The sequence below is a fragment of the Glycine soja genome, chromosome 18 (genome assembly GCF_004193775.1).
Source record: "Glycine soja cultivar W05 chromosome 18, ASM419377v2, whole genome shotgun sequence".
Classification (NCBI taxonomy): domain Eukaryota; kingdom Viridiplantae; phylum Streptophyta; class Magnoliopsida; order Fabales; family Fabaceae; genus Glycine; species Glycine soja.
In genome coordinates, this window is record NC_041019.1 from 9,021,961 (window position 1) to 9,045,917 (window position 23,957).

At 33.4% G+C, this 23,957-nt stretch overlaps 1 protein-coding gene, 1 long non-coding RNA gene and 1 pseudogene across 2 annotated transcripts; all 3 read left to right on the top strand.

Moving 5' to 3' along the window:
- Positions 1-13,687: 13,687 nt before the first annotated feature.
- LOC114396372 lies at positions 13,688-14,114 on the top strand. The gene is made up of 3 exons (XR_003663290.1): positions 13,688-13,778; positions 13,882-13,954; positions 14,036-14,114. It is a non-coding gene; the product is annotated as an uncharacterized LOC114396372 (long non-coding RNA).
- A 395-nt stretch (positions 14,115-14,509) lies between these two features.
- Positions 14,510-17,018, top strand: LOC114396877 (annotated as a pseudogene).
- Positions 17,019-22,230: 5,212 nt separating this feature from the next.
- LOC114396878 (probable magnesium transporter NIPA3) lies at positions 22,231-23,776 on the top strand. The gene is made up of 4 exons (XM_028359053.1): positions 22,231-22,478; positions 22,576-22,713; positions 23,057-23,149; positions 23,708-23,776. The coding sequence occupies exons 1-4, from the start codon at positions 22,269-22,271 to the stop codon at positions 23,774-23,776; spliced, it is 510 nt and encodes a 169-aa protein (XP_028214854.1). The 5' UTR covers positions 22,231-22,268.
- Positions 23,777-23,957: the final 181 nt, after the last annotated feature.

The window sequence follows — 23,957 nt, forward strand, 5'->3', positions numbered from 1 at the left end:
GGCTTTCAACATTTTACAACTGTGAAGACTAGTTTTGAACCATAGTCATTCAACTGGTTGATATTCCGGAAATTGTTGGATCAACATTAATCACATGAATAGTTGACATATACAACAAAAAGGGATCATAGGAAAGTTTATCAGCACAAACTAAGGTATAAAATTATGACAGTTGAGATAACAAAAAGTCTAATATGAAGAACCCCATCAACTAACTAGTCAACCCACAGAGTCTAATCTAAAGAAAACAAAAAGTCTAGCAATTTTGCTGTATGTTTTTCAGTTAGGAATATAGAGAAAACACAAAAGGCCTGTATATGTGAGCAGAGTGTAGAAAAAAGACACAAAATTAACCAACCACACTTTTTTTACTTCAAGCCCACGACTGATTCAAGTAAGCCAACACTACTAAGTGTCTCTTCTAAAATCCTAAGACCTAGACCCCCAAAACAAATTCTTGTTTTTGTTGACAACCATTGAACCTGTCTTTGGCAGTAAAAAAATTAAGAGCAGGCCAATCATGAAATTAATACAACAAAACCCATGAATTAAGTTCAAAACTCATAACTCCAATACAAATAGTAATTTTTTTACCTGAAAAAATTCATTACACCAACCATTTAATTTTTTTCCCATACCTAACAGAACAAACAAGTATAGCCCTTGTAAATGAAATTTAGTTATTCAGATTTCAGATGGATTTAAAAATCCAAAGTTGATGAAAAAGGTGACAATGTTTGGGAATTAGGGGTGGTTTGGGGGTCAGAATGATGAGAGGACCTGTTATTAATTTCACACCACACCTACTGAATTTGAGTTGATAGGCACTGCCAACGTTGCTTGTGTTGCTAAATTAAGGCTTGAGGAAATTTGGATCGGAACTTAAAATTCTAGCTTTGTATTGTTAACTCATCTCATAATGTGGCTTTGTGTTTCATTTTTATTTGTTACAAAACTGTACTCCTAGTGTGGTTGTAAATTATTTTTGTGTTTTTAGGTTGTACTGTCAAACGTTGCGTAGTCTGTTGAGGATAGAAGTAGACAGGTAGTTGCTGGACTGAAGTTACACTCATCCATTCATCTGCAGTGTCACCGCAAGCAAAGGTTTAGTTAGTAGCCTATTTTGAGGTATGTATGTGATTCTGAAACTTATGTCCTCATTTATTACGTTGTTGCTTGATATGTAGCCTAGAGATTCCTAAATATTAGCAGATAGTTACTAGTTAGAGAGTATGGAAAGACGGGTATAGCTTAAATAGGAGGTTAAGTAGGGAGTGGGATTCAGCTTTGTTAGAAAAGGGTGTAGTGGCTTGGTTGTAAGTAGGTGATATATATATAAACTTTACAACAGATAACAAACACTTTTTCTTAACAATAAGAACATGTGGGCTGAGCTCATATACTGAAGAGTAAATCTTATTGACTTGTATGATAGTAAGTTGACTCTCAACACTTTGAAAACAAGTGGTTTAGTGAGATAGTTATCAATTTTTTTAGTATCATAGAAATGACATAGAAGAACTTGGTAGAAAATGATGGCATAATAAGTTATTTTAAGAATTTCTATTTTCCTTTGTTTCGACAAACAATAGAGAAAATAATTTATGAATTTAGATGAAATCATCAAAGTGCTTCTAATTCTGACTACAACACTGTACCCGCCATCTCTTTTTCATACTTGAGATTCTTCATCCTAGTTAGCTCATCAAGTGACCTTTCTGCCTCCTTCTTCAATAAACCAATTTCACTCTCCAGCTCATTTCTTTCCACTGTTCTAAATGTAGAAAGCAATATCAAGTCCGGAATTGGCATCAGAACTTGACAATGTAATGTCTGAACCACTAGATGTTCTACAATCAGCACTCAGTGCAGCTCCATTGGTGTTTGCTTTGGCACACACATCCTGTGAAACATAGAAAGAGGAAGTTTAATAATTTCCACAGAAGGAAAGAAAGCAGATAACCTTTGCACTTACAAAGGACAAGACTGTTGAGTTTATATATTGAGGAAATTTTCAATTATGAAACATGATTGTAAAATATAGAGATACCAATCCCTCCCTCCCCATCAATCTTCAAAGAAAGAATGTTCAGACAGAAAAGAAAAGTTATTTTTTATTTTGTAGACCAGGATACATAAACAAGCCAAAGTGATTCCATGGCTCCTAGCCCCAATGAGTGAAACCTTACTTTAGAAGAATCAATTTTAGAGTTTGCGTCTACGTCTCCATTGCTTAAGTAGGTCCTGAAACTTCTATCATTGGGTTTTAGTTTGGCATCTTGACAATCCTCTTCCTCTCTACAAATGTTATTTGACAACAAGAAACCCCATCATCAAAAAACAATTGAATATGATAGATTTATTTTAAGTTATAGGTAGGTATAGGTTTAAGGTGAATTGTGTCTATAATTATAGATATATTTATAAAAATATTTATTTAATAGATAGAATACATGTATTAAGCTTTACCAATTCTTTAAAGTTGCCTAACAAAATTCTTTAAAGTCTAATTAATTATTTTGTTCAACATTGGATTTTTCTGGCTTTATGAATAAATAAAAGAATGGCTTGTTTCAAACTTTTTCATCCACTACAAAATGCTGCAGAGATGTGATATTTATAGAAAAAATAATTATTTTATATAAATGAATTTCTTAGCCTAATTATAAATATATGTATATTATTCACCGAAAAAAATATGTATTAAGTTTCTATTTTGTTTTCTATTTTAGAAAAAAAAATTATTTAAATTTGATACTATTTTTGAATAAAATATTTTTTTTCAATTTAAATATGCATAAAAAATACTAACAACCTTAAATTAGAACATATAATGAATTACGGATTGTTAATTTAATATATATGTTTTATACTAATGGGTTTTCACCCTTCTTCTTCGCCCCCAACCCTCCACTACTTGTATTTTTCATTAAAATAATCTTCAAATATATAAAATTATTATAGGTGACAATTTTTCTAATAACTGTATGCTGATAATTTAAACATGAAATTAATCTTTAGTTAAATTAAATAATTTGTGTTAATTGATTCATGTGTATGGTTTCATTATTATAATGTCCTTGTTCCAACACAGGCTATGACAAAGCATTTTAAAAAGCCTGGGTTTACTCAAATCCAAAGCATGACCAAAATAGTTGCACTAGGGACTAAATGTAGGAACTGATAGTTTTCTTTGTTATGGTTTTTGCTTTAAAATTTATTGATAGTCTAGTTCTTTCTATTGAATAATTGTCTCTAGTGCCTTAGGAGTTATGATATGACATGATTTTGAATTTTAACAAGGAGACTGTCTAGTATTTTTATTATAAAAAATAGTATGATCCGCCGCTGCCATGCCCCCCCTCTTGGTCCGATCCCATCTCCGCCTACATCTCCAGTGTTCTTCTAGGTTGTGGTTGTCTGTGAAAAGGGGTGATATATATCAATATTAATTAATTAAACTTTTTGGCTGCTTCTAGATGAGTTTTGATGCAGATCCTATATTTTAATGAGTGGATGTATGTAGCTGCATGTGTGCACTAATAAGTTCAGAAAATTTAAATTGTAGAACATATATATATATATATATATATATATATATATATATTAGTATTTTAATGTGTGTATTATGATTATATTTAATAGCTACATTGATATAATTTAATTTTATAATACATTGAAATCAAAAGTGTAAATGTTAAGAAAGAGAGAAGAAAATAGCTTTACCCATGGTTGATGCAATCATAGATGAAAGGAGACCTAAAACACAGGAGAATGGTAATGAAATGGCAAGAGCATGAGATCCCAAATCTGAAACCTGGTAAACTAGAAACCATTGTGTCAGACACACTTATATTTGACACAAAACAGTACTTATAACTTATAAAGTTAGCTTGGTGGTTAAAGGGAGAAGGGGGCAAGGAGAGGTTGTGCGTTCAAATCCCTCCCTTTATTCCCCAGAACATAGGTACAAAAATGTATTCCATGAAATAATTAACGAACAAATTGAACAAAATAATAAAATGCAAAGAAAGCCATTTGTTTAAATTTGGACCTACAACATGCCTAAATTGTAGACCACTTTTCCCACTCCTTCAGCATTAATTAAACTTAAAACAAGTGATTTTTTACCTTTTTAAGATGCAGATAGGATTTGCTTCTTAAAAAAGGTATAAAACTATTTTTTTTAACAAAAAACTATTTAGACAAACATAAAAAAAATTGTTTATTTTATTATAAAAAATAAAAAATAAGTTTAAACAAACAAGCCCTAACTAGGTTTTCCCTATTATTATGCCCTAAACCTAGAAAATTTTCCTTCATCTATAAACTGACAAAATTGCTATACTACCAGTGTATGAGTTTATATTTTCAGAATCACCCACTAACAACTACAAGTTGGTCAACATAATCTTTCAGAGGCAAGTTTCTCTTGTAGATGGCACTGTGATAATTAGATGCAATAAGCCCAGAATCATAACTTGATGCAAACAACAATTAGCCAGTTACCATAAACTTCAGCACATATACAAAGAAAAGCATACCTGTAGTTGCTCTAGAAAACATAAGTACGAAAGCATGCTGACCAAGATAAGTACTGGTACATCCTGGCAGATCCTGTCATGCATTAAAATGCTAGAATACATACAATTAGAAAAGTAGTGATCGGCTGATGATTTATCATAGATTTTTGTAGACGTAAGAAGGGTGATGTTTATGTCTTTTTAGAAGGGGTATCTTTGGTAGATTAACAAAGAGATTGTGATTTATTTATTATCCTCTAGGTTTTGACATGTCTTTTTTTCTTTAAAAATACTTTGTTTATCCAAAAAAAAAAAACGAACCAGATGTATATGTTGTTCAAAATCAGAATCAACTGCATACTAATAAGTTCTAGATACGTCTTAGTTATACTCAGTTGTAATCACCTTAACCTGAAAATCAATTTTCTGCTATAATGACAGGTTGTTGAATTGAATAATAAAGTATATTTGGGACATTGTGTTGGAGTTTTTATTGCTAAAGGAAAGGGTGAATATACCTCCAATAGAAGGTAATGTACATATTTATTGAATCTGTGCAATTGCTTTGCCTGTGGTGACTCTTTGTCGACAAAAACTCCACTTTTTAAGCAATTTTTATTTTTAAATTGTATATTTTACTAGCCACAGTGGTTTTTTACTAGCACTAGTGTAGTTCATGGATAAGCTTCGCATAGATATAAGAGAGAGTGAGTAGAGAGGAAGAAAGAGACATGTTATAAAACTGTAATCGGACACCCTTCAATGTATAGTGATCCTCATAATAGAAACAAGGTTAACGTAGTGCATAAGAACACTTCCCCTCAACATGGAGCCTTAATAGAAAGAGACCATGTACATTACAACTTTGTTTTGGGTAGTCTTTGAAACTTCAAAGTGGTTGTGGCAGCAGCCACTTTGATATCTTCTAATTTATCAGACTCCTTAACCTTATAAACTAAGGATTCAAACTCCTCCCTTGAAATTGTAATTCTTGCACCAGGTTCAGAAGGTGATGAATGAGAAGGACTAGTTCTCATACATAAGACCTTAATCTTATCGACAGCACTTGCCTCTGCTGCATTAGCTGCTTCCACTTCTTCCACCGCTACTCTAAGCGTTGTTTCGACATCTTGTAACACAACTTTAGTGACTTCAGCTTCCATCTTCAATTCTGCAGTGTCATTCTTCATATGTTCTATTTCCTTCCTTGCATTTTTAGTAAAGAAAACAACTGTTTCAATGTGAAGATCATTTCCTCTTATGCTCCTGTAGCTTTAGATTTTGCTGCCAAGTAGGCTTCATGTTCAAACTCGCTTTTTCAGAGTTGTACCTGCAAATTCTCAATAATGGATTCAGTTTTGGATTCTTTGTCCTTCAATTTAGAGTGACATGTCTCAAAGAGTCGAAGTCCGATTCAGGGCACCAAAATAGTATGCTCTTTGCTCGACTTTTTAACAGACAAAACAATGTAGTTCACATTAAGAGACTTGCAGCTTGTAATAATTAACAGACTTACCAGAAGTTCATCAAGTAGGTGTTTGAAGAAGAGAAGACAAGACCATTTTCATCAACTCTAATCAGTTCTGTAATGCTTTAAGAGGGTGAAAACTTTGTCAAGTCTAACCAGTCATCACAACACATTGTAAACATCAAACTCAAAGAGAGTTAAAAATAAGTATTTCAGAAAAAAAAAATGTTTTGTGATGGTTAAAAATCATCTAAAAAGGTTCATTGATACATAAAATTATTAATGATGTTAATTATAAATTGATGAAAAAAAATGACTCACTTTAAATTTAAATGAGCTAAATAAAATTTTAAAAAACAAAAAATAAGTATAATAAAAATCATTAAAGATTAAAAGTGTATATTGAAGGCTAAATCATGTTACGACCAATTTAATGGTTTAAAGGTGTATTAAAAAATTTCTAGTTAAACAAACAGAAGGCCAATTTTCAAATGAAACGTCAATGTTCAAATGTTGAATCCCTCTGCATATGTGCACTATTAGTCAATGATAAACGTGTTCTGTCCGCAACGACAGTGAGTGCAGGTCAACAAAGTGCCACACTGACGTTTCCAATGCTCAAAGGACCTTTTCTCTGCCTCTTCTTAATATAATCTTGGTCAACTCACTCGACTCCCAACAAACTTCTATGCCATTTTCTGTGTTTTGCCACTTTCCTTTCTCTCTTTTCACCTCTGCTTGCAAGTTTCAGCAATGTTGTGTTACTAAATGCTTTATTCAGCACCCTCTTTCCTAGACTCCCTCAAGGCACTTGAGCCTGACATCCAACTTGCCAATGTGTTGTGAGTTCTCTTTTTCTCTATTTCGTGTTTTGTTACTTAGGTCATTGGCTCATAGAATATGATAGCAGGGAATACGCACGGGTTCATTTTGTGAACTAATGTAACTTAAGTAACTATGAACATTAGGTTAAATTCCAACCACGTTCATATCACTAAAGACCTCTTCAGCCTAACAAAATTCTGGAGTCATTCTTGAGTTTTGCACTTGACTTCCATTACATAGTCCACTTGTATTTATTTATTTAATGGCTTTTAGAGGTTACGAAGTTGTATGGGGGTTTGTTTTGTTATATGGAAACTCAGGTTCAATCAGTTCACATTTAGAATAATTCGAAAGAGTGGAATTGCATGATATTATATCAATAAATATGAATATAGCACAAACTTATATGAGTACATACAAATTTCCCAAGTGCGATATTAGGTGATATTTGTCACTCACACTCCTTTTTTGGTAGTGTTTTAATACAACAATAGTATCTGTTATGTTTTTCAATTTTGATTGTTGTTAATTTCCTTCATTTAACAATGAATACTTTATTTGTATGCCATTCTCACATTTATGTCGTTATTTATTATATTGTTGGTTCACATGAAACTATTGTGTAGTACTACATTCTACTTCATTGAGCGAGCCATAGTTCCCCGTTTGAGGTTCAATACAACGATTAATACGGATAGTTTGGATTAATTGTTGTATTGAATCTTGAATTGTCCGTTTGGACAGTTTGGGAAGACAAACTTTTTTTACTTCATTTTCACTTAAAATTTAACTACGTTGTGTTATTTTTAACTAGATTTCGGACACTGCATCTTGCTTTGTTCTCCGGGTGCATACATGATCGGGGTGAATCGTTGTCACCGCTTTCATGTCATGTACTTGGAGACCAAAGCGAAATGTTGCCAAAATTTAGTTAAAAATAACACAACACAGTTAACTTTTAAGTGAAAGTGAAGTAAAAAAATGTTTTCCTGAATGGCGTAGGGTCACACCTTTGGTTTAATAAAAGAGAGGTTCACATGCATATCGAATAATGTATGTCGCCTGACAGTACAACAAAGATGGATCGGCGTTGGATGAAAACAGAACGCATAACTGAAGAGTACGAAAATGGGGTTGAAGGTTTCTTAAAATTTGCTAAAGATAATGCATCCGACAATGGTGGACTATACTTTTGTCCTTGTGTTAAATGTTTGAATGGGCGACGACAATGTTTGGATGACATTAGAACACACCTTATCTGTGATGGTATCTGTCCTACTTATACAAAATGGATATGGCATGGAGAGTTACCAGAAATGTCATCAACCCCTCCAACTGCTCCAACTGATCAACAAGTCGGTGATCAAATAGAAGACATGTGACGTGATCTTGGACAAGAGGGTTTTAGGCAAGCAAATGCACCGTATTATGACACCTTAGATAATGATTCAAAGATTCCATTGTTTATTGGATGCACTAAGTACACACGGTTATCAGGGGTGTTAGCTTTGGTCAATTTGAAAGCAAGATTTGGGTGGAGTGACAAAAGCTTCAATGAATTACTGTTGTTATTGAAGAATATGCTTCCAGGAGATAACATGTTACCAAAGACTCATTACAAGGCAAAGAAGATATTATGTCCTGTTGGAATGGAATACCAAAAAATACATGCTTTCCGTAATGATTGCATTTTGTATAGACATGAGTTTGCTGAATTGCACAATTGCCCTACATGTGGGGTGTCACGCTACAAAGTGGGTTCTGGCGCTTCCAGTGAAGCTGGATCCACATACATTGTTTGGCCAGCAAAAGTGTGTTGGTATCTTCCAGTAATACCAAGGTTTAAGCGATTGTTTGCTAATGCAGAAGATGCGAAGAACCTAACATGGCATGCTGATGGTAGGACCAAAGATGGATTGCTCTGTCATCCTGCTGATTCTCCTCAGTGGAAGAAAGTTGATCATTTGTATCCAGTGTTTGTCGAAGATCCCAGAAACCTAAGGGTTGGTCTCGCATCGGATGGAATGAATCCATTTCGAAGCTTAAGTTGCAATCATAGTTCGTGGCCTGTTTTGCTTATCATTTACAACTTGCCTCCTTGGTTGTGCATCAAGCGGAAGTACATAATGATGTCTATGATGATAGCCGGTCCAAGACAACTACGAAATGACATTGATGTGTATCTTGCTCCCTTGATTGAAGACCTGACAAAATTATGGGTAGAAGGGGTTGATGTGTATGATGGGAATGCTCATGAGTCCTTCATGTTGTGAGCTATGATTTTCTGCACCATTAATGACTTTCCAGCATATGGGAATTTGAGTGGATATAGTGTGAAAGGCCACCTTGCTTGCCCCATTTGTGAGAAAGACACAACTTACATCCAATTAAAGCATGGCAAAAAAACTGTATATACAAGACACCGTAGATTTTTACAACCTTTTCACCCATACAGGCGACTGAAGAAAGCATTTGATGGGACATCTGAGATTGACAGTGCACCAATTCCTTTGTCAGGTGTTGAAGTTTTTGATCGTGTGAAGAACATTTGCAATATATATGGGAAGACACAAAAGAAAGATGGCACTCCCAAAAACATTTGGAAGAAAAGGTCCATCTTCTTTGATCTTCCATATTGGTGCAACTTAGATGTGAGACATTGTTTAGATGTGATGCATGTTGAAAAAAATGTCTGTGATAGTTTGGTTGGCACACTGCTTAACATTAAAGGGAAGACAAAAGATGGTTTGAAATGTCGTCAAGATTTAGTGGAAATGGGAGTACGACACCAGTTGCATCCTGTGTCAAAAGGTCTTCGAACGTATTTGCCGCCCACATGTCATACAATGTCAACATATGAGAAAAAAAGTTTTTGTCATTGTCTGAAAAATGTCAAAGTCCCACAAGGATACTCTTCAAATATCAAGAGCCTTGTATCAGTGGATGAAATGAAAATGGTGGGGTTGAAGTCCCATGATTGTCATGTTTTGATGCAACAATTATTGCCTGTTGCCATTCGTGGAATATTGCTTGACAAAGTTAGGGTTGCAAAAACTCGATTGTGTTTTTTCTTCAATGCAATTTGTAGCAAAGTGATTGACCCTAAACAGTTGGATGATTTGGAAAATGAGGCTACCATTATCATTTGTCAATTGGAGATGTACTTTCCCCCAACTTTTTTTGACATAATGATTCACTTACTTGTTCATCTTGTTCGAGAAATACGTTTGTGCAGGCCTGTATATTTGCAGTGGATGTATCCGGTTGAGCGGTATATGAAGGTGTTGAAAAGTTACACGAAGAATCAATATAGGCCAGAAGCAAGCATTGTTGAAAGGTACGTGGCAGAAGAAGCTATTGAGTTTTGCTCTGCTTACATCGAAGATGCATCACCTGTTGGTATTCCTGAAAGTCGTCATGAAGCTACACGACAAGGTAGGGGCACGCGAGGATTCAATGTTGTAATCATGGATCGCCAGAAACTATCACAAGTGCATTTGTATGTACTAAACAACACAGCTGAGGTAATACCATACATAGATGCTCACAAAGAATATGTGGCAACTTCTCACCCAAACATGAATATGATGAGGGTGTTGCAGGAACACAATAGGAGTTTCATTAATTGGTTTAGAAATACAATATTTGCTAGCGACAGTGCTTCTAAGACATTATCATTACTAGCTGTTGGGCCGAATCTTAATGTCCTCACTTGGAAGGGTTATGACATAAACAATTATTCCTTCTACACAAAGTCACAAGATGATAAAAGTACCGTGCAAAATAGTGGGGTCATGATTAATGCTCATTCAGACCACTTTAGTCGTGCATCGGATAACAATCCTATTCGAGCTTCCATGGCTTATTATGGAGTCATAACCGATATCTGGGAGCTAGACTATGGTGAATTTAGAGTGCCTGTTTTCAAGTGCCAATGGGTTAATGGAAATGTCGGAGTCCGTCAAAACAAATTGGGTTTTACTTTGGTTGACCTTCAAAGGATTGGTTACAAGGACGAGCCTTTCATCATGGCAGCACAAGTAAGACAAGTGTTTTATGTTGAAGATCCTAGTGACTTAACATGGTCAGTTGTACTTCAAGGGAAAACAAGTGGTATCCCTACCGATACTGACCAGGCAACCCTTGATGTTAACGAAATCCCTACGTTTGCACAACAAATGCCTTTGATAAATGCTGAAAACGGCGACGATGATGTGTATGCAAATCGTATCGATCATGATGAAGGTTTATGGGAAAATATGGCAACTTAAATGCGGTAAATAAGACAATAATGTTAAAATTGTCAATAGTCATTTTTTATTTAATGTTTCTTCTCTTTCATTACACTTTCATACTTACATGTTGTTCTAATCTAACATTTGGTTTCTTAATATTATTGCAGGACCCATGGCAACACCCCCGACATCCCCTCCACCTCCTACATCCCCTCCACCTGCTGATTCACCAAGCGCAATCTCAAAACCAAAGACTCGACAAGCAACCAGGTTAAGGAAATTGACTGCAAGAACCTTGGATCAACCACGACCAATTGTCAACGTCAACCCCATTATTGGTCGAGGTTCTGGTCTGGAAAAAGATAAATTTCACAGTTACTTGGGGGTAGTGGCACGAGAGAAAATCCCTATTGCGCATTCATCTTGGAAAGTTGTCCCAGAATCACTTAAAAATATTGTATGGAATGACATTTTGGTAAGTGCACTTAAATTAAAACTTTGATTTCATTTGTGTCTCCTTTAGGCCAAATTGTCATTTTTATCATTAGTGTATGACAAACTATTTGTTATTTCAGGGAAAATTTGACATCCCGAAAGAAACTACTGCTAAGAAGAAGGTTATGTCTACTGTTGCGACTAGATGGAGGCAATTTAAGTCCTCCATGACCAGTAGATATATATATGCTAAGAAACATGGTGAAGATAACCCTGATGCAACTTCTAAGTATGGTATGGAGCAACAAACATGGGAGCAATTTGCAAAGAGTCGACAGACCCCAACTTGGCAGGTTTGAATTGAATTGATATTTCACAAGTTTTGTTACTTAAATTTTGTTAACATTATAACACAATGCATTGTTTTCGTTACTTCGGACAGGGAATTCGGAAAAAAGCACAGGAGATCCAAAAATTCAATGACTCCCCCCATTTATTGTCTCGTGGAGGGTATGAACTTATGGAAAAAAAATTGATGGAAGAGAAAATGAAGACAAGACAAAGGCAAGCTGAGTGTACAGAAAATACACCGATGGTCGTAGACCCTCCATCCCCAATTGTAAGACATGTTAAGTGGAAGATGGCTAGAACAAACAAATATGGCAAAATGACATCTGCAGCAGCTCAACAAATCTCTGACAAAATTGTAAGTGCAATTAAAGCCTTCGTGGCAATTTTAATAAGTAGATGGTATATCATTCAACTTTTCACTGATTTTTGGCTATTTATGACAGGATGAATTAGAAGAACAAAGCACACAAGGTACGTTTGTGTCGCATGGCCGGAATGACATATTGAACACTGCGCTTGGCTATGAAGAGCATCTTGGTCGTGTCCTTGCTGCTGGACAAGGTGTCACCATTAGTAGTTACTTTGGACAGCGTTCAAGTGCCTCTAATAGTTCTGCGGCTATGATAACCCCAGATCAGTTGGTTCAAATCATAGGTAATCTCAAGCAAGAGTGGACAAAAGAGGTAGAAGATGCAAGCAAAAAAAAATGGACATGCTGCAAAAGGAGTTGGATGCAATCAAGACTGAGTTGTCCCAAATGCAAACTCAACAGTCAGCCCCTGTACAACCGGTTAACCCTAATGTGTTGCTTGCACGTGTTAGCACCAAAGAAAGTTGTGCAGAAGCTGTTGCAAATGTTGTTGCTGGGGACCCATCTGCAGTTGAGGAGAATACCATGGGGTTGTATGTTGTTTGTGGCGACAGTAAACGATTGGTGGCCTTAGGAAAGGTGTATCAAGTTGGCGGCATGATACACAATGTTCCTTACACAGATGAAGTCGTGAGGGTTTATGTGGTTACTGTTTATGATGGTGATGCAAGGGTCCCAATTCCCACACCTGAGATTGAATATGTCAGGGAGGCCATGAACACATTCATTGGCTGGCCAACTAATCTTGTCAAACCTTTCTCTGCTGTAAGTAAAATGATTTTCCATGTGGTTCCCCTAAATTAAATGGCATATTCCAATAATGGTTGCTCAATTAAATTTAATATTTATTTTATAAAACTATATAGGATTCCAATCAAGATGTAAGGAATCCAGAAGGACATGTTGATCGGTCAAATGCAGGTGTTGCAAAGGATCCACTTGGAGAAATCATGAAAATACTTTATGAAGTGTATATGAATCCAGTGGAACTCCCGTGGGAGGCTAGCCGATTCGGAATTCCAAATATAGATGCCAAATTTTACATCACACATGCTAATATGGCTGAAATAATATCAGGTCACAAGTGTTTAAACATTTCTATACTATAGCTATGGATGATTTAAGTCATTCAATTACAACCTTTAACCCTAAATGTTATCATAAGCAACAAATTGTAAATGTAATACATTTGTCGTATAATGATTGTATTGTCTTTCAAATAGGTATTTGGATGAGTGTGCTACAAGCAGAGGTGATGGCTCAGTGTATGGCTTCCTTGAGCCTCAATCAATACACATTGGTAAGGAGGACCGTCAACAATGTCAACTTTATATTGAGACATGGGTGAAGGAATCACAACGATGCTTGTACTTAAGAGCATACTTGCATCAGTAAGTTAAATTTTTTTGTGGCATTTAACAAATGTTATGATTTCTAAACTTGCTAATTATAATCGTCAACTTCAGGTCACATTGGCAATTATTTGTTCTCTGTCCTAGGGAAAACATGGTTGTTTGGTTTTGTTCGTTGCCAAAGAAGCCTGATGTTAACATAAAAGCCGTAATAAATAGGTACAAGTGTAATGTACTTAAAGATAGCTGAGTTGTCATTGTTGTTGAATATGCAGCGTAAATGTTTGTTATATGTAACATCGTATATAATTTCGTTTACCAGTGCAATGAAGACAATAAGTAGTTCTTTGGAAGGCATGTCTCAGCAAGGTCCACCTCGGTGGATTGAACCCAAGGTGATATGGTTGTTTAGATGAACCCCTATGTAATTTTTAAAGGGTACAAGGTATAATAGTTATTTTCACTGATAAATATAGAGTCATGTTCAAAGTGAAGGGTACGAGTGTGGATACTATGTGATGCATTGGATGTGGTGCATCGTTAGTGGTCGTTTGAAGGATGACTGAAATAGGGTATATATACAAAGTCTAATTTCAATTTTCGCGTTAGTTGATATTTGTTTAATTATTAATAATGTCTTCCATTGTTAATTTTGTAGTGGTTCTCGGATGGATCAACATTAGACATGGAGGCCATGACAATAGTTCGAAAGAATTGGAAAACTTATTTTTTAGCTATTAGAAATAACATATGCTAAATATGATGTACATTATTATGAATGACTACATTTTCCTTTAATGACACCCTTTAGTGGTATATTTTAATGAACTGTTTCATGTCACATTAATGTTTTTTAAAAACCTACGTAATGGTTTAGTAAGGAGTTTATGTATTCTGAAATTGTTTTGGTTTGTTGTAGTCTCGTATTAGAAAATATATATTTTGATAGGATGAGTGCAATTTTCTTAGAAATTGTACTCCTACTATGTATGTACTGCACAGTTGCACCTTCCATCAACTTAACAACACGTAGTTACTTGTGATAGCACTTGTATTATTTTTCTTCCCATTATCGTAAGGCCTGAAGTGGTAAGTAGATAATGCCCTGAGTGTAGCACATAATTTCTACTTTGGGTATAGCCTTGCAAGCGAATATTGTTGTTTGACCGTCTAGCACAGGAAAAACAATGGTTGCAAAGGCTGTGGCAACTGAAGCCGGAGGAAAAACAATATCCCAATAGGTATGTTAACAGATTATTTTAACTCTTTGGAATGTTTGCAGTCAGCTGAGTTGACTTCCATGTCAATGTGATCATGTTCTGGAGGGTCACATGCAAAGAGTGTAGTAGCCATTTCAGCCTCTGAGGTACACAACATAGACTTTATACTCTTTATAATAACTAATTTTATTTCAATCTTTTTCATTCAATGAAATGAATGAGATAGAATTTGATTTGATTTAGCAGTGCTAAGGAAGCGCATGAAGTAAAAATAGTGTGTACATATCACTTCTCTCAAAGCCAAGATCTATTTATTAAATAGAGATTTCATAAACTATTGGGTCAGACACTTGACAAGCCTAGTAACGTTACGTGATTATATGCTTCAAAATTAACAATATACTGGAAAAGAATGATGTAGTTTATATAATCTTCAATATAGGAATTTCTTGGGAAATGATCTGGATCCCTTGAGTTTGAAAGAGCTTTAGAGTTTGGAGCAGCAACTTGACACAGCTCTGAAGCGCATCCGAACAAGAAAGGTGAAGTGTGCTAGCTTCTTCATTAGTTTACAAGAAATAATTAAGAAGATTGAAACAACAGAAGAGAATAAATTTAATCTTAAAATTAAAGAATTAACATTAGCACATATGATCACTCTTGTTTTTTTTCTTCCAATTTTGAACTGACTGATCAATTTGATTTTTGCATAATCAAGTTATGAATAAGTCCATCTCAAACCTGCATAAAATGGTAAGATGTATGTGTTGGTTAAGGCCTTAAGGGTGATATATTGAATATTGGCTAGACTGCATGGCTTGTAAAATGATATGTTCTTAGGGACATTGAATATATCACAGAAAAAATCTCTAATAACAGAATGTCTAATGATTTACATGTTTGTAACTGAATTTCATGAGCAGAAACAAGGACATGATAAAGAAAATTCATAAACAATTTACTATAATTTGAATTGTCCCCCAAGAAGGAAGCATATGGCTAGTATGAAGCTACCCGAAGTAATCTTACATATAATTGTTAGTAGAGTTTTTTGAAATTATATTTCTCTTATTAAATGACATTACCGAAAGTAATGTTAAATGTTTTTACTTGGTTTCTTCTTTGACTTTATGGTTGGTAGATTGTGTTAAATTAATTTTCTGCTTTTGAAGGGAAATTAATTAGTTTTCTACCGACTGCTAAAAGGTTTGTACATAAAAACATTTGGGATTTATAAAGATAAGTTTTTGTTGTGCATATGACATGACAGGCAAGGACATTACAAGAGCAAAACAGCAAGCTAGCAAAGGTTGCTAGAAGCCATATATTACTCTTGTAACATTTCAATCTAAAGCTTCTAGACAAAAAGTACAAAGAAAAAGTAATTAATTTTTTCATTACATTTTATGACTAGATGAAGGAGAAAGTGAAAACAGTGACTAAAGTTCCACATACTGGCCCAAAAACTCTAGGCCCAAATTCATCGACCCTTAACTTAACTTCTCCATAGCTACCACCACCACCACAAAGACTGGTTCCTTCTCTAACTCTCTGGTACTTTTCTTGCCTCTCTCTTCTAAGCAAATACTATAGCGAAGGAGCATCTTTCATTGTCAAACCTTATGTTTTACATTCTAGCTACAAGGGTAGGAATGCCAAACTAAACAATAAAAACCGTTTAAAACCGCAGTTTATTGGCAGGGGATTTTTTATTTTATTTTTTTTCACAAGCATAATACCTTTGGGCAAATATTAGTATTGCAAGTATGCATGTAAGTTTAAACTTTATACAAGTACCAAGTTAAAATGACAATATAATAAACAAGTTTGATTTTATGATATTTTATGGTCCAAATGTCAATTATAGATTCCTAATTTTCTAATACCTAGATATCTTCCATGTTGTCATAAGCTTCGAAAATGGTTTTTCAGTAACAAATTTAATAAATTAACATGGAAAAAAAATGCATACAATATATGATATTAGTTAATTTGATTCATTAAGTATATTTGGTTTCTGATCGTATCCCGAACAAGTTTTTCTTGAAAAAATATTAGCCAAATTGATTTCATTAAGTACATTATTGTTTGAGATGATAAAAGTGTCTAAATGATGCAGTGAGACATTCCAAGGAAGAGCATTGGTGGAAGAAACGGGAAAGGCTCAAACAGTCCCTAGTGGCAATTCTCTCATCCCACCATGGATGCTTCATATCTGACTAGTTAGGCTAGCATGATTATGCCAAGTATGTGGCATGTGATATTATGAGCAAGGCTCAACTTTATATATATATGTTATAACTTAGAATAGCCAATTATATGCCGAGCTTAATAACTGCTCAAACTTCTCGCATGAACTGTGCCCTTCACTTTGAAATCAATGGTATTAAGCAGTTATTTTGACAAATGGCACGTCATGGATGGTGCTAGTTAAATTGGAAGTCATCAAAGAAAACATTTAGCCCACAAAAAAGACACTACGTGATGTGTACCACCACTACCAAAAGAGTTTTTCCCTACAAAGCTCACACTTTTTACCTCCGGGTTAGGCTTCATTTATTAAACCTAGTTTGGATAAAGATGAATGAAAAAGATTGAAATGAAATGTAACTTTTACCCTATGTTGTTATTATAAAGAGATTGTTTAAAATAGTGTAACAGGAAATGAATGAGATAGAATTTGATTTGATTTAGCAGTGCTAAGGAAGCTCATGAAGTTAAAAAAAAGTAACAATATATTCACTCTGGATTTGAAACAGGTTAGTTGAATTGTTTGATGTGGGTTTTGGCAGATGAGGGAGCTAGATGTGTTTCATGCTTATTTTTCTCAATAAACTTTTTTCTTTTGCACACTGGTCCCTGCCATTGTATTGGTTTGAGTTTGTTAGCCTTTATCATTAATTTTGAGTATATATATGTTGTTAATAATGAACTATAGCATCAGCCAATGCTACGAATACTTGATTTGAGTCTAAAACAATGGTATTGTTCCATGTTATAGTGTTTCGGGTGTACCTTTTAATGAAAGTTTAACATCATACATTCCTAATGTATGTCCCAATGTCCATAGTTTGTTACTTCTCCCATATCTACCATTGGTTTATCCTTTTTTGGATGTTTGGACTGCTGCTTAATTTTCTGTCTTTTCTCATTCTTTATCTGTGATTATTATTCTACAATGTAGGTTTTATGGTGATATGAATCTAAAATTCCAATGTCACTGATGAAGCTAAGATTCATAGTGGAATTCATGTTTGTGACAACTGTAATTGCAAAAAAAATCAGTTAATGCAGCATTTCAGCGAGTACAAGTTGACAAGATACAATTTGTTGATGAGAGGCTTCAGGATAACTCTTATTGGGCAAAGGTGTGATAAATTTTTAGTTTTTCACCATTTCTTTTTTAATGCATTTGATGTTGTAAATTTTGTCCTTGTTGCATTCTCCAATAAATTTGTATTGGCGTATCTGTCTGCAGGATGGTGCCGAGAATGGTTATGGTGCTAAAGCAACAGAAATAGTCGATCAAGTTAGAGGAAGGTCTGTGAATTCATATGGGTAGTGGAGTAATTCTGCTTTACAATATTTTCACTTTTTAATGTGATGTGGGTAGTGACTTTGGCTTGCAAGTTTAGCCTTTATATGGAAAGGCAATTAATTATTCACACTGGTTGCGTTAGTTTAATTTTTTCTTGAACTTTAAATCTATAAATGGACTTTGAACTTGAATTTTCCTTCAACTAAGAGGATTGAAGTGTAGGGAATTGCAGAACTTGAATATGGAATGCTGAGGTTGTTACCTCTGGTAGTTTTGGTTCCTAACCTGCCTTTACCAATTTTTTTAGCCATTCCTTTAAAAGTTTCTCTTGAACATTTTGGAAACACAATTCCAACAGCTAGAGTAACTTCATGTATATACATACTTATTTCATGTTTCAATTTTCAAACATTGGTATGACACAACTTGTTGATGGAACCTCATTTTTTATTTATTAAAAAAATAATTCTTTAAAAAGAATTACTGGATGCCTGATATAAAGGTTTATTTGGGTTGAACATTATCTCAGTTGCAAAATGATCCTTTGGTTGGTTTTAGAAAGTGATAGCGGGGCAGGGTAAGCACCTGAAAGTAAAATAATTTTCTTGCACTATTATTGATATGCTAACTGAATTTAATGTAGTATATGCCCTAGACAGTCCCTCCATACCATTTTGTAATGTGCAGTCATATTCATTATCTGCTTATTCTTGCCATGTGTAAAATTTGCAATTTGTCTTCTGTTGGTATATAACATATTGAGAACTACCCTTGCAGTGCATGACTGCCAATTGGTGGACGATATTCTAGTTGAAAAGTTGTTAATCCATGATGTACCAGTGGATATCATTTGTACTCCAACACAGGTCATTTTCACAAATACATTTATGCCAAAGCTTCAAGTTTGGTTAAACAATGCTATCTAGTACCTATATGACTTCACATTTTCTTATTACCTTTTTTCAATCTGTAAATCGTTGAGAAGCCCTTTCAAAGATGTAATTTGTGCACAAGTGTTCAACCTTGTAAGAAATCAAAGTTGCCACATGCTACCATTTTTAAGGCCCGACAATCATACAAACGGTGCATAGCAGATACATTTAAGAATTTCCCAGCATCATCCCTGCCACTAATTGAGACCTTTCTCACAATAGACCTAGCGGAACGTCAAACTGCCGCAGCTGCTTTGCATACTGAAGTAAGATAATAATTTAATCACTAAATTAATCATGTAAAATTAATTATTTTTTCTATTTTTTAAATATATAAATAGAATTGCTACATCTACTTGATTGTTCCCTTGTTGTCATGTTTTAATTGTTAAATAGAATAAGTAATTCACTGCCAACAAAATGAGTGTGGTGGTAAGCAAGGAATGGGGTACACTACTTCATGTGGTGGCAGGAACCGACCAAGTTCACTTTGTGGATCTGCTGGTTAAATTACTGAACCCTAATGACCTAGAACTGCAAAATTTCAACAGAAACATGGCGTTTTGCTATTCTGCTGCATCTGGAAACCTGTACATTGCTTCTCTGATGATCAAGAAAAATGCAGGCCTACCGAAAATTCAGGGTAGAGAATGAGCCACTCCTCTATACATGGCTGGCTGGCACTGCTTCAAGAGAATTATTTTACTCTTTCAATTTCTTCTTTAACAAAACAAAGAGTTAATTAAATCTGACAATTGTTATTTATACCTCCAATTATAATAATGTACCTTTATTTTATATGTTTTTTTAAAATATTCTTTTTCTATAAATTATGTTTTTTAAATGTTTTAAAATTTTAACAAATTCTTAGAAGTACGTTATGGAAGTATTAAAATTTTAAATTCTGAGAAGTAGTTTATGGATCTCTTTTCTTTGATTTATTTAATTTACTCTACAAAATAGTTGTTGCCTAATGTTTCTGTATCTCTAGCATTTGTTCTTTCTGTTAGGATGAATATAATATAAGTCAGTGCACTTGTATTATCGTGTGTTGTTAATAGTTTTTATTTTTTTGGTTCATTGTCTCCCTGATGGATCATGTGCAATAGTGACTGACTATCCAAAATTATATCTGACAGGAAGTGGAGGTTATTCTTACTTGTATGAGCCGCTTTGGTGGGTGGGAATGATAACAAGTGAGTAATACATATTATTCTATTTGTTTTTGGAATGACAAATGAATTGAATGTATTGTTGATTTTTCCTTTCCCAAGTGTACCCCTTGAGCTCCTGCCTTTTTTTATATATATTTTATAGTTATTTTACAAGTGCAGAAAGTAATGTAGTTACTATACTTCTGTAGACTATAGATTGAGTTCTATGTAGAACCTTAACAAATCCAAAGAGGGGCACTCATCTGTATGTTTTCCCCTTCATCCATGTATAATCCATCTTTCTGCTACTTATTATCCAAATTTATGCATTGCACAAAGCTTGTACCTTCATCCTAACTTATTCTTTTATATCCTTTGTTTTGCTTCACATATTTTCCTAGGGAATATCTCAACATGGACACAAAGGGCATATAAAGATGTTATGCTATGAGTTGCATATACTATTAAGTGGATTAAAATTTCTATTATAATTTTGTAACACATTTGCAATTTCAACCGTGATTATAGGATAAATAAATATTTTTATATAACTAAAATTTATTATGAATGAATTTTTTAATATATATACTATATTTTTAATTTACCATAAAAATAAATGCCATTTTTTATTATTGAAATTTCTTTTAAAAATAAACATGAAAATAGTAAATTGAAAGAGATAAATAAATAGTTAAAAAAAGTATAAAAAGGAAAAGTGGTTTGAAATAATCGATATATAAATCTTTTGGAATATTAATTAAACCAAATAAAAATTGAAATTAAAATTAAGAAGTATATTTAAAAGAAGAAAATATTAAAAAAATAAAATTAAATGAATATATACAATATAATATATAGATGAAATTATGTCTTTATCTTATACTCCGATCCAGACAAGTTACAATAATCTCAAACCGCAACATCTATCAGAATTTGTTTATACTTGACAACATGATTATGCTTCTTTCCATTTTTTCCATGACACAAGAATATAATTTAACGACTAACCAAGAACATAATCTTTCTACTGCAGCATTTCTCTTTTGTGCAACTTTGGTAATAAGAGCTACTTTTATCCTTATCTTCCACTTCATTCCTCTCTATGTTTTAAAAAAAATGAAAAATTAAAAGTTATTAATACAAATAATTTAATAGTTGAATCTCTTGATCAATATTGAGTTAGATGTTTAGTTTAAACATAAAGTGATAACTATATCCCACAAACAAATCAATCTTCTTGGTTATACTAAAAATAATATTTTTAAAATGGGTAAAAAGTAATTTATTTATGAAACGTATGCTTGCGTATTCGTCCATAGGTCAAATCGGATATGTAATTATTGGATAAGAGATTTTGATTTCATTTCTTTAAAGTTTTAAAATAGTTTTAAAATATATACCATCTATTGTATCCTTTATATATATATATATATATATAATAGGATAAATAAATATTTTTATATAACTAAAATTTATTATGAATGAATTTTTTAATATATATACTATATTTTTAAATTACCATAAAAATAAATGCCATTTTTTATTATTGAAATTTCTTTTAAAAATAAAGATGAAAATAGTAAATTGAAAGAGATAAATAAATAGTTAAAAAAAAGTATAAAAAGGAAAAGTGGTTTGAAATAATTGATATATAAATCTTTTGGACAATTAATTAAACCAAATAAAATTTGAAATTAAAATTAAGAAGTATATTTAAAAGAAGCAAATATTAAAAAAATAAAATTAAATGAATATATACAATATAATATATAGATGAAATTTTGTCTTATCTTATACTCCGATCCAGACAAGTTACAATAATCTCAAACCGCAACATCTATCAGAATTTGTTTCTACTTGACAACATGATTATGCTTCTTTCCATTTTTGCCACGACACAAGAACATAATTTAACGACTAACCAAGAACATAATTTTTCTACTGCAGCATTTCTGTTTTATGCAGCTTTGGTAATAACAGTTACTTTTATCCTTATCTTCCACTTCATTCCTCTCTATGGCCAGACACACATAATGGTTTATATCGGTGTTTATTCCCTTATAGGTTCTATAACGGTATGTCTCATTATGTAGTCATTGATGACTTTCTAATAGTATTTGTATCCCCTTGTTATTCCCCCCGTATTTGTATTGTAAGGTTTTCCTTTGACAGGTTATGAGTGTTAAGGCTCTTGGAATTGTCATAAAGTTAACAATGTCTGGGATGAATCAGCTAATTTACCCTCAAACTTGGGCATTCTCTCTAGTTGTAATTGTTTGTGTTCTTACCCAAATGAATTATTTAAATAAGGTACAGTAGTTTTCCTTGGCCAATCCAAACTATTTCTTGTTAGACTCTCGAGTTTGACAAACTTGAGTTTAGGTATTTGGATGGTTTATTATGTGAACAAGTTCATTTTCTCTTTGGCTTTAAACTTGGATATGCTGGATTAGGATAAAACTATATGTTTAGTTGGTGTTGGATGTCCATTTGTCATGATTATGATACTTACTAGTATTATGCAATTACTTTTACATATTGTCACCATTTTTTTGGGGGGTGGGGGGGGGGGGGGGTGGGGGGGTGGGTTGATGAATAGTTTTTTCTGCTTTATAATTCATGTGATAATATTTTTTTTCATTTCTACAATCAGGCAGTGGATACTTTTAATGCGGCAGTGGTATCTCCCATATATTATGTTATGTTCACAGCATTTACCATTGTGGCTAGTGTTATTATGTTTAAGGTGAGTTTTGTTACCTAACTAGTATAGTTAGACACTTCATTACTCTAATTTTAAGATTGTATAAATTGTGTTAAAATAATTCGGATTGATTGTATATTGTATAATCTGTGTTTGTTAAGGCAATGCTTAATATCATTTTGTTTTGGTGTTGCCACAAGATCTTCAATGATACTTGTATGCTGCTTGTTGCCAATATTTATCTAGTACCTAATTTTATTTGCTAGTCAAAGTATCATGTATTTATGCAAATGAACTGCATATACCTGTGTAATGAACTGCTTGCAAATGAAGTGTGAGAGGTGAATGCTTTTATGAAAATAGTTTGATTACCATTCAGTGAAATCTATCAAAGTATCATGTAGTTATGCTCACAATTTTTTTAAATGTATTTTGATTTTTAAACATTTTATGTAAGTAATCTTTTCTTGCTGGTGTTGAGAAGAATATAAAATTGTTTGTTCTAGCATTTTAGAACTAAGTGATCTTTATTTTATTTTTATCTGATAAACACTCGGTGATCCTTATATCAACTTTTAATCAATGTCCTTGTTTGTTCAGGATTTATTGCATATGCCCTTAATTATGGACTCATTACATGGTGAGGAAGGTTTTAGCACTGCTTTATGAAAGTTTTGTTGTCAAAGTTTGTAATTTGTGGACAACTTACAACTGAAGTTAGCAATGTTAGATATTCCATAGTAATTTTAAATTCTTGCAAAATTATATACTATCATTAATTATGTAAATTCTTTTATTATGTGATTAAACGATTTTACAATTCTTCAAAATGATGTAAATTCTTTCATTA